Genomic DNA, 12,439 nt, shown 5'->3' on the forward strand with positions numbered 1-12,439 from the left:
GTTTTTACACTGCTTCAAAGTGATATGATTTCATAATATGCAATGCTTTAAATGAAGATAGCATTATTCATTATGTGTGACACAGGCGATTACTTCTGAAATACATATATTTTGGAAGTTGATATAATTAATAAATTATGTTAAAATACAAAAATTTTATATTCGGTCAATAATTTTACTTAGTGAATAAATCACAAACTCTTTCTTAACCATATTGACTAGAGCAATTAAAAAAATTATTTACCTATTTGGGGAGAGTGAGCACCAGCAGGGGGAGGGGCAGAGCAGGGGGGCAGGGGGAAGCAGACTCTCACTCAGCAGGGAGCCAGATGCGGGGCTCAACCCCAGGACCCTGGGCTCATGACCTGAGCTGAAGGCAGACACTTAACCGACTGAGTCACCAAGGCGTCCCTAGAGGATCCTTTTGTGACCAGATTCTATAATCAAGTAAAGAAAATTCAAGCAGCTAAGAACTTTGAAGCCTGGAAATGTTTTTAATTTACATATATTAAAATCACTGTTTCAAAACAAAATTAAAATTTATCAAAATGAACTTGCATATATTAGTGGATTTGAATGACTAATGAACATGCTTGGATAAAAAGTGAGAGAGGATCATTTTTAAGTTTTCATTTATCTGTAGAGCATCAATCTGGATGATTGAATTTTTTACATTCAATCAAATATTGACTTTGTATGTATAAAACTATACTATTGATAGGTAATAAAGCTTTTTAAAAAAAGAATACTTACAATAAAGTGTAAGTTAATATGTGGATTTTTGAGGTTCGCTATACTTTGGGGAAATCAACAAAATATGATATCCAATAAAACATCTTTTATACTAATATACCAAAACATTTTAGAAGACATTTCAAAACCTCTAGGGTATTCGAAGAGTTTGAAAAAAATTAGACTCTATTACCACAAGATACAAATATTTTTAAATGTTTATTTTTTTCAGAGTTAATAACTGCAATGCAAATCTTGTTGAAATCGTATTAAAAGTAACAGATGTGTGTGACAAGTTTATAAGTGTAACGGATCATCATTAATAAACTGTCATCTATTCAACAGAAATAGTTTTTAAAGCATTGTTTTGACAGTAAAGTATTATCACCTAAAATCTGCTATTTAAGAAGTTTCCTTTAAAAGTTAAGGTTACCTACAGCATCGATCAAATCAATGACAAAAGGCCAAAATATACTAGTTTGATATATAAATCCAACTTTTTACAGTTGGCCAAAAAGTTCTTTTAGAATTAAATGATCAAATAATTCAATATAATTCATGGGTGAGTCTGAGTCTCAGAGTATGATTAAAGTAAAAATTGATGCTGTTAATTTTAGAAATAATTTAATGTGATTTATATCAAAAGAAGACGTTTAAAAGAAAGAAAAAGTTCAAATACACACTTTCGGGCAGTTCTGGTTGCTGGCATCCTACCCCTTATCTAAGAAAGAATGCTTGTTGGCATCATGTTCCATCAATTCATTTGTGATTTCTAAATTAACTCTGAAGGAAACCACAACTTACTTGAAGATCCCGCTGAGTGTCTGTGTGCCTGATTTTTTTTTTCTCTCTTCACAGACAAAGCACTTCCACTGGTCATGGAAAAAAGGTCTAAATCCGTGTCTTCTCTGCTTACAAGTCTTGCCTGGGAGCAATGGGAGGGAATGTATACAATCATGAAACAAAATATGGCATTTTCTGAATGCAGCTCACATTACCCCAAATAAACAAACAGGCTCTGTCAAACAACCTTCTTCAAAATGATACCACAATCCTTTACTGCTGTCCAGGCAGAACAAATGCACTATGTCAAAGCATTTTTTGCAAATAAGAGCCGATTTTAAAATTGAGGTTTGCTATTTGAGTCTGTACAACAAAAGAAAACATTTGAGTACAGTAATTTTGATGAAAATCAATCTTAAAGGCAACTGATGAAACTTTAAACAGCTTAACATCACTTATTTACCAAGTATATTATTTAATTCTTCATTGAATGTTAGAAATGTCATAGTGGATTATTTTCTGCAATATTTATATTTTACCAGTTATAAGTACTCATTTTCTCAACAGTATTCCTCAAATGCCTTTCATCCCATATTCATTTGCTACAAAGTCACAAAAGAGCTTTACCTTCTCATCAAAACCATTATTAATATAAAAATATTTTACAGTAAGTCTAATTTTAAGGGTGGTGGTAAATAGAAATTTCAAGACATACTATTTTAAGGACATAGGATTAAATTAATCACTTCTAAAATTACCGATCTGAACTTTTATTACTACCTTGGACTGAACCTAACAGTTGAAAGAGTCACTTCTTGCTATTTATAAAATATTATTTTACATAATGTCTAATGACATTAAGTACCAATTTATCAGGATTCAACTCTGGAGAAAGGGAAAATGCCATGATGGAAAGCAAAGCAGCCTCAAAATAACTGGGATTTAACCCAAACCACAGGATGCTTGAAATCCTGTGAGAAAGCATTGTCTTAATGTTCAATGTGAGAAAAATTGAAATAGCGCAAAATAAAACCATAAAACCATCACTGGGCTTAAAGAGCTATCCCCATATTAAGGGCTACAAAAATCTCGTGAAAACACAATCTGAAGATCATTCTCTTTCAAATTCAGATCTTTGCCCTTCTCCTTTACATCTCGATTCCCAAATTCTTCCCACTGTCACAAGCATGAACTTCTCATTATTAAGTAAGCACGTTTGCTATTGATGAACTCAGAATAAAAGCCATGTTATGGGGCAGCCTGGATGGCTCAGTGGTTTAGCGCTGGCTTCAGCCCAGGGTGTGATCCTGGAGACCTGGGATCGAGTCCCATGTCGAGCTCCCTGCATGGAACCTGCTTGTGTCTCTGCCTCTGTGTGTTTCTCATGAATAAATAAATAAAATCTTAAAAAAAAAAAAAAGAAACCATTCTATGTCACTTGTTGATGTACCTGCCTAAGTGATACAAGTGTATTGTCAAAGGACCTCAGTAGAAAACAGTTTCAAAATGAAATAAATAACAGTTGGCTTCCAGTTTATACTTGTGATTGGTATGAAAAATGTTATACATTCTTTCTGAACTTTATTTCAATTAGTGTACGAACGCACACATCTAATATTTCCATTAGCAAAGCTCCATCAATACTAAGACTTAAAAAGAACCAGTCAAAAGTAAGGGGGAAATGCCAAAGCAATATTACAGTTTTGGTGAGATCAGTTACAAAACAAGGAAAAACATCTTAACAACACAGAGACCCTCCTGGCTAGCTAAAGAGGCTCTAACTACAAGACTCAAGATTTTAAAATCAGATTTTATTTGCTTCAATTTGATGATATAATATCACCACACCTATTTAAAAGTAAAATTCCCACCCATTTCCAAATTTGATAATACCTACATGTCAAGAAAATATTTGTGAACACGTCTTCCAAAAATCTCATTACCATCGAACCATTGACACCCAAAAGATGTCTTCTGATATAGAAAGTAATTAATATCAGTTACTAATTAGGCCAGATTATAATAGGCAATCAAATTTAGAAGTGGAACTTAACAAGAATACACAATTTTACAATGGTGCCACCTGACAGCTTAAATGCAAATCTAGGTATTTTATAAAGGAGTTAGTTATAGGTCAGTAGTGCATCTGACATAGTCACATGTGCATTAATTAGTATTCCAATTCTATTTCTGAAAACACTGGCTTTCAAATTGAACATTAGTCTTCCTTTTATTGCTAAGATGAATTTTCTTTATGATTTCTCTTTTTTTTCTATAGCATGAAAAAAGGATATACTTAAAAGCTGAATATGACTGACCATACTTTTAGCACTCATTCTACCAAACAAAAAAATGTATGCTTAATTCTAAAACATTGTAATATTAAATATTTTCTATGGTTATACCACAATAAATAGTTCTGAGTCAATGTTAGACAAGAATATTCTTATTGCAATTCAACAGCAAATATTTTTTAAATAGTAATTTTGCAAAATTCTCATACATCTTTGTTTTCTGAACTGGTGACTTTGTGGCCCCCAGGTGCAAGGTCTGTAATATTTCCCCTCATATTTTCATAGTGAAATGAGGAACATGAATTTTTGAACATGACTTCTAAGCATCTGGATCCCGATTCACCTCCAACCCACGCAAATTACTTAAAAATACAGAATCTCTGTCATTTAATAAAGAACAGGGAATTCCTCTTCTGCTTTTTTCATAAATAAGATTTTACTAAACACTTATTTTTGGAATTTTAGAAGTTTATACCAAATAGCACACATAAAAAGAAATACCTATTTCCTTATTGTTGAGATTTTTAAAAAAGAAAATTTACAAAGCAAAGTTCATTTATAAGCTATCTTATAAAAGTATTCACAAAATTTTAGAGTATTGTTTTCAAAATTAATGTCAGTGGTATCTCTTTTCTGCAACTTGCTTGTTTTCACTGTACAGTACATTTGTGGGCTCTAGATTTAATTCATTCTTTTTACCCCTCCATTTATAATTCATCATCATCATCATCATTGTATAAACCCCTATACTCATATGTGTGAGCATTGGAAGGTACTTTTTTAAAAAAGATTTTGTTTATTTATTCATGAGAGACACACAGAGAAGCAGAGACACAGGCCAAGGGAGAAGCAGGCTCCCTGCAGGGAGCCCGATGCGGGACTGGATCCCAGGTCTCCAGGATCACGCCCTGTACCGAAGGCAGATGCTTAACCGCTGAGCCACCCAGGTGCCCCTGGAGGGTACTTTAAATCTTTTATCGAGCTCTAATTTACATTCAATGAAATGCATAGATCTTAAACATGAAATTCAATCATTTTCAAAATTTTTATTTTGAAGTAACTTAAAATTCCTACAGAAGTTGCAAAACTTGGTACTGAGAGTTCCCTGTATAACTTCCAGCCAGCTTGCCCCATGATACCTATGTAACCAAAGTGTGGTTCATAAAACCAGGAAATCTCATTGGTGCTCTACCATTACTAAACCACAGACCTTATTAAGACCTCACCAGTTTTCACATGCACTATTTTTCTGGTTTGTTTATACTTTAAGACATTTTATCATACATATAAATTCATGTACCACAACCAGGATACAGAGCTATTCCATTTTTCCCAATAAACTCCCCTGCTCTCCTCTTAGTCATATCCCTCTCTTCCTAACCTTATCACGGACAACCTCTCAAATGTTCTCCGTCACTATATTTTGTGAATGTCATGTAAATGAAATCAGACCATATATAACCTTTTCAGATTGTCTTTTTTTTCACTCAGCATAATGTTCTTGAGATCCATCAAAGTCTTTATATGTATCAGGGGTCTGTTCTAGTTTGTTGCTTTTTATTTCTTTTTATTGTATGTCCATTCATATGGGCCACCATTTATTTATCCTTTCAATCGCTTGAATAAAATTTGGCCTGTTTCCAACTTTTGGTTATTAAGCATAAAACTACTGTGAACATTTATGTACAGGATTGTGAATGAGCATAAGTGTGTTTCTCTAGGAAAAATTCCCAAGAGCAGAACTGTTGAGTCATAGAGGTGTGTGTATTTAACTTTATAAGAAATTAATGGTTTTTTTTTCAAGTGCCTGTGCCATTCTCAGCAGCAATGCATGAGAGATCCAGCTGTTCCGCATACTTGTCAGCACTTAGTATTGTCAGTATTTTATTTTAATCACTCTAATAGGTGTATATTGATATTATATAGTAGCTTTAACAATTTTCCTAGTGATTAATAATGTGTAAGATCTTTTCATGTGCATATTTCTCTCTGGATAGTCTCTTAGGTGAAGTATTTACTCAAGCACTTTGTTCATTTTCTAATTGCACTGCTTGATTTAATTATTTTTTAAAGATGACTACTGTGATGGTTATTTTCATGTGTCACCTTGACTGGGCCACAGGGTACTGAGGTATTTGGCTCAACATTATCTGGGTGTGTCTGTGAGAGTTTCTGATGAGATTAGCGTGAATTGGTAGACTAAGGATACCATATTGCCCTCTCTGGCATCACCTAATCCACTGAGGGCCTAAATTGAACAAAAAGGTGGAGGAAGGGAGAATTCACCCTCTCTGTTTGACGGATGAAGCTGGAACACACATCTTTGGTCTTAACACTGGAACTTACACATTAGCGCTTCTGGTTCTCAGGCCTTCAGACTTGGACTGGATCCTACACTATCAGCTGTTTGGGTTATCAGGCACTTAGTCTTAGACTAGAACCTATACCACTGGTTCTCAGGGCTTCACATTCAGACTGGAATTACACCACCAGGGTCTCCAGGGTCTCCTGGGTCTCCAGCTTGCATATTACAGGACTTCATAGCCTCCATAATCAAATGAGCCAATTTCTTATAATAAATAATACATACTTTCTTAAAATAAATATATCTATACAATATCTTTTTGTATGTGTATATAGATATATATCTTCCTCTTGATTCTATAGATAGAGACCAGAGGGCCAATGTTGCCAGTTTCAGGCCAAGTCTGAAAATCTTGAAATAAGGTAGTTTGACTCTTCTTATATTGTGTTTCAAGATCGCACTGGCCATTCTAGGCTCTATATACATATATAAAGAGATTTTATATATTAGATATAGTTAAATACAGACACAGATATAGATATCCTACTGCTTAAGTTTCTCTAGTGATCCCTGACTAACATAACTACAAATGGCTCCTTTGTACCTCTTTCCAGTAATTTATCGTCAGAAGCAACACTGTTCTGATTTCTTTTACAATGGAGAGGTTGGTTTTCTCTGCTCTTGAACTTAATATAAATATAATCATACAGTCTGTGCTCTTTTGTGTCTGGCTTCTCTCACTCACTGTATTGTTTTTGGTATTCACTTACATTGCTGAATGTATCAAGAGCTCGTTTCTGAGAAGGTATGCCATTGTAAGAATATACCACAGTTTATCCATTCTGCTGTTGATAAACATTTATGTTGTTTGCATTTTCTTGGTTTTTATCAATAGAACTGCAATGTAATTTTCATACAGGTTTTTATGAAGACACGTGTTTCCATTTCCTTTCAGTAAACATGTAGGAGTGGAATTAATGGGTCATAGAGTAGGAGTACATATAATTTTATAAAGTGTCTATTTTCCTAAATGGTTTTTATCATTTTTCACTCTACCAGTAATGCATGAAGAGTTCTAGTTTTTCCATTTCTTTGTCCACATTTGTGCTTTCTGGTTTTTAAATTTTAACCATTCTAGTGTTGCATAGTAGTGTTTCATTGTTGTTTTAATTTAAATTAGTGTGCTTTTTAACGATTCAAATATCTTCCTTTGTGGAGTCTCTCAAAGCTTCACCATTTTTAAATAACTTGAGATATTTGTCTTTATATTATTGATTGTGGGAGTTTTTCTATATATTTCTGATACAAGGCCCTTATATTAGATGTATACATTTGGGGGAGGTGTTATTTGCACATGGGAGGCTGTGGAGGACAGAGAGAGGGAGGTAGAAGGGAGAGAAAAAGAGAAGGAAGGAGAAAGAGAAAGAAAATACATTTTTTTCTCTCAGGATGTGATTTGACTTTTCATTTATTTTTGTTTTCTGAATTGTACCTATGTACAAATGCTTTAAATATGAAGTACAATTTATCTTTTTTGATTTATGCTTTTTATGTTCTATCTAAAATTTTTTTTGCCTATCCAAGGTTTTATATTGCTGTTTTCTTTGAGAAGTTTTAGAATTTAAGCATTTACATTTAGGTCCATAATTCATCTCAAATTTATTTTTAAGATGTAAAGTAGGAATCAAAATAGACTTTTTTCCCTATATATTTCCCTATATATAGATATATACTTTTTTCCATATATATATATATATATATATATATATATATATATACAGTTGTCCAGCACTATTTGTTGAAACAAAATATTCTCTCCCTCTTTTAATTAGTACCTTTAAGGAAAATTAACTCTCTACGTGTGGTATTATTTTTTATTAATTCATTTTTATGTCTTTATGCACATAACATATAGTTTTGGTTACTGAGGCTTTATAGCAAGTCTTAAGTCTTGAGATCAGGTAGTGAGAGTTTTTTTCAAGATTGTGTAGACTATTCTAGCTTTTTTACATTTCCATATGCATTTTAAAATTTGTCCATTTCTATTAAATGCTTTCTAAGAGTCATTAAATTTACAGATCATTGAGAATTGACATCTTTACAGTTTGAGTCTATTCATGAGTATATCTCTTTGATTTTTTAAAACAATATTTGGTAATTATCATTACAGGAGCCTTGCACATATTAATGTTAATATTTATCCTAAAATATTTTGTTTATTACATTTTGGTGAATAGAATTTTTTTTTTAAATCTTTTTTTTTTTTTTAAGAATTTTATTTTATTTATGATAGTCACAGAGAGAGAGAGGCAGAGACACAGGCAGAGGGAGGAGAAGCAGGCTCCATGCACCGGGAGCCCGACGTGGGATTCGATCCCGGGTCTCCAGGATCGCGCCCTGGGCCAAAGGAAGGCGCCAAACCGCTGCGCCACCCAGGGATCCCTGAATAGAATATTTTTAATTAAAGTTTACTAAAGTTTGTTGCTAATATATGATAGGGTGTACAAAGACCTAGTTTAATAAATTCTGATAGATTTCTTTCCATAATGACTGTACGAGCTTTGACTTTCACTAGACATACATCAGCGTTTCCACATTATTGAAAGCACTTTGCATTACCCAATTTTTCTAATTTTTGCCATTCTGATGAGGATAGTCATGTGACTTCTTAGTTTTAATTTTTATTCCTCTGGTCATGTAACTGAGCATCTCTTTATATACATTTATGCATTAGTCAGATCCCTATAAACTGTCTCTGTGTTTTTTCTATTGTATTTATATTTCCTTTTCATTAGATTACCTGACTTTATAATTATATTTGCAGAAGTTCTTTTCAAATCTAGATATTGGGCAACCCGGGTAGCCCAGCGGTTTAGCATCGCCTTCAGCCCAGGGTGTGATCCTGGAGACTCAGGATTGAGTCCCACGTGGGGCTCTCTGCATGGAGCCTGCCTCTCCTTCTGCCTGTGTCTCTGCCTCTCTCTCTCTGTGTCTCTCATGAATAAATAAATACAATATTTAAAATAAAATAAAATAAAATAAAATAAATCTAGATATTAAGCTATTATTAGTTTTAGGCACTGAAAGTAATTTGCCTGTGTCTATAATCTGTTAACCTTTTCTATAAAATCCTTCATAGGAAGTTAATATTTAATTTAAAAGTCAAGTCAATCAAAAATTTTTGCCATATAATTTATATTATTTGTATCTTTTAAAAGAGTATTTCTTTACTGTTAAGTTGCAAATATATTCTCAATTATTTTATTTGATCAGTTTTACAACTGTATTTTTCACATTTGAGTCTTCAAACCTTCTAAATTCCATTTGACTATAGTGTGCATGAGTTATATACAGTCCTGCTTTTCAATGCTAGTTTACTGAATTCTATTTACCAAACAATTTGACCTTTCCTACTTTTGTTACATATCATATTCCAATATAGTCACAGGTCTAGTTTTGAACAACTGTTCATATCCATTGGTCTACTTATCTGTACCACAATGTTTAGTTTTATACTAAATCTTTAAATCTTACCATGTAAATTGGCTCTGCTCTTACAGAGTGGACTTAGATGATATTAGGTTCTTATTCACCAATACACATTTTAGAAAGATTTTTCAGGTTCCTAAAAAAACAGCTGTAATTTTGGTTGGAATTAGGTTTTACTTTATATGCTAAGTTGCTGCATCTATGAACAATAAACTTACTGAGTAGAGTGAATATTACCATGTGCCATTCAGACACTTTTAACAACTGAATCAGATTCCCCCAGCTGCTGAGAAAGTTGATGTCTAATGGCTCTTAGCTGAATAATTCTCTGGAAATCGTCCTTAGCTAAAGATTGCAGTTGTGCCTAAACCACACTGTCTCCTGAGGAATTTCAGGAGCATAAAGTCTGAGCTTGCCTCAGCTGGGACAACTTAAAAAAGCCTTTACATCACTAGAGCTTACTTCCATTGCTGCAACCCTATTGCATTTTACCTTTTCCCTCTGCCCAATTATCCTTCTTTCACCCCTCAAAAGAACTGTGTATGAAAGCCTTTTCCAATGAATGTCTTGCACTCAAATATGAGAATCTCAGACTATGTTTCCTGGAGAACCTGAACCATGACTGTCTCCTTCAGAAAAATCCTGGAGTTTAGGGGATAAATATAATCAGCAATACAATTGTCTAGATCTATGGCATGTCTTTTGATATATATTTGGTAATAATTAAAATGATACCTTATTTTCATTTTTCTCATTCCTGTCTGCCTCATAAAATATTTTGATCTTATTTGGAAGACAGAGATGTTATTTATTAGCTTCTCCAAAACCCAGAATTTGAATGTTTTATTATATCTTATTCTTATTCTTGAAGGTTAGTGAAGAGTATTCTGGATAATATTCAGATCTCTACTATTAAGAAGTAACTCCACTGTCTTTTGGTATGCATTGTTTTTCTGCCATAATGTCAACTGTCAATATAATCATTATTCCTTTGTAGATAATCTTTCAATTCACTAAGTCTCTTTTTTTGTGGTGTCCAGTGCATAGTTTATTGGAATGGTAATATCTTATAGAGACAGAATTTATAGTATGCTGATTTGCATATTCATAAGTGTTCTAAATAAAAATGTGATCACTTTGTTTCATAATTTTCTGTCCTTTCACTATGGATATTTTCCTTATTTCTTGGAGGAAAAGTGGAAGCAGTTACTGTTTTGATTTTTTTTAAATTTTCCTTTCAGTTATGGCCTTGTCCTAGTTGTGCAACTATCTGCCTTCAGTTTCTCAACACGTTTCCAAGACTCTGAAAGATTTCTACTCCAGGTCTTCAATTAGTCCAGTGTCATTTTGACATGAGTTCTTATTCACTTCTATCTCCATTTCATCCCCCCCCCCCGAAAAAAGAAATGAAAACTTACTTCTATTACCATTTATCCTGTTTATTTTTTATTTACCCGTACCTCTTCAATATCAAAAAAGTGTTTATCATTGCTATGAATTAGTCATATATTTGAATATAGTATAATACAGTGGGATACAGAAGGAGATTAATGTCAGAGCATTCATTTCATAGAAGCTTTTTTTTTTTTTTTTTTGAGTAGGCTCCATGCCCAATATGGAACCCAGTGTGAGTCTTGAGCATTTGACCCTGAGATCAAGACCTGAGCTGAGATCAAGAGTCAGATCTTAACCGACTGAGCCATCCAGGTGGCTCACAGAACCATTTTGATTAGTAATCTACCCAACCTGTTTTCATTCATTTTTAGCAGCAAAAGAATTCAATGTAATATCAGTTTCTTTATCCTGCCATTCCTTGGGACTTTAATAATCCTCATTTTTGCTTCATAGTGGCAACTCAACAATCTATGTGCAATTGTTAGTAATATGCCTGTTTATATTAGGTGTTCATAGTTTGAAATACCAATTTTCCTAGGGCAATCTACATGTCACTCTGCCAGAGGAGTCTGTATTGAAATGCAAGGAAATATTTGCTTACTGATTATTTCAAATCTGTACATAGATTCTATAAATATTTTCATAAACACATTAATTTTAGCTAATACTCTAATTTTGCTCCCTTTTCAGGAAAACTCCTTGAATGAACTGCTCATAAGAATGATGAATATGACTGTTCTGGATACCATCATACCAGGTCCCATTAGAAAGTGCATTATCTTTTTATAATGCTAAGTTCTACGTGGCAAGCTAAATTATAATCTGTTTCCTTGGTGAATGTAGAATCTGAGTAAGAAGTATTAATTGGTTGATATCACCAGAAGGTGTCATAAAGTTAGGGTCACCTGAGGCATCCATTTTCACCTGCCAAGGAGGCCGCACACTTCTGTCATTCGTTAGGGCACCCGCTTCTCTGGAAATTTCTGGAAACACACTGAAAATTTCTTGTTTTGTGGGCTCCATTTTTCTAAACTCCACATTGGCCATTCTCCTTCTGTTAATATAGTCTTCCTTCTAATAGCATATAGTACAATTTAGCAATGCACATACAGTTATCCTGTCTAGAGTCTTACACTCTGGTCACCATGTTTAAAACTTGTTTGTTCCTAAAGCTCCAATGATTTATACTTTATGACTTACAGTGATTGCAGTCACAATTACTTGTTAATTTTTATCTGCTTTGATCTTCTAACTTGTGAGGGTACTTTATATTTCCCTTAGTATCCTACTATTTTAAAATATTCAAGTAAATGAAGCCATTATGCAATTCCTGTTCAAAGTAATTATTTTAAATATGGTAGCATGCTAATATTTTTAAATCTACCATATAGAATCAATATTTTAAAGTACTATCAGATTCTAAAGTTATATTACAAGTCAA

The 12,439-nt window shown here is 33.3% G+C and overlaps 1 protein-coding gene across 1 annotated transcript in view; it reads right to left on the reverse strand.

The window, feature by feature from the left end:
• Positions 1-1,504: 1,504 nt before the first annotated feature.
• The window catches only part of LRRIQ1 (leucine rich repeats and IQ motif containing 1), a 197,397-nt gene continuing 186,462 nt past the window's right edge, over positions 1,505-12,439 (reverse strand). The window contains exon 25 of the mRNA XM_041738854.1: positions 1,505-1,657. Coding sequence (XP_041594788.1) covers positions 1,505-1,657 — 153 coding nt within the window. The remainder of the gene's footprint in view (positions 1,658-12,439) is intronic.

The sequence above is a fragment of the Vulpes lagopus genome, chromosome 23 (assembly GCF_018345385.1).
Source record: "Vulpes lagopus strain Blue_001 chromosome 23, ASM1834538v1, whole genome shotgun sequence".
Lineage (NCBI taxonomy): Eukaryota > Metazoa > Chordata > Mammalia > Carnivora > Canidae > Vulpes > Vulpes lagopus.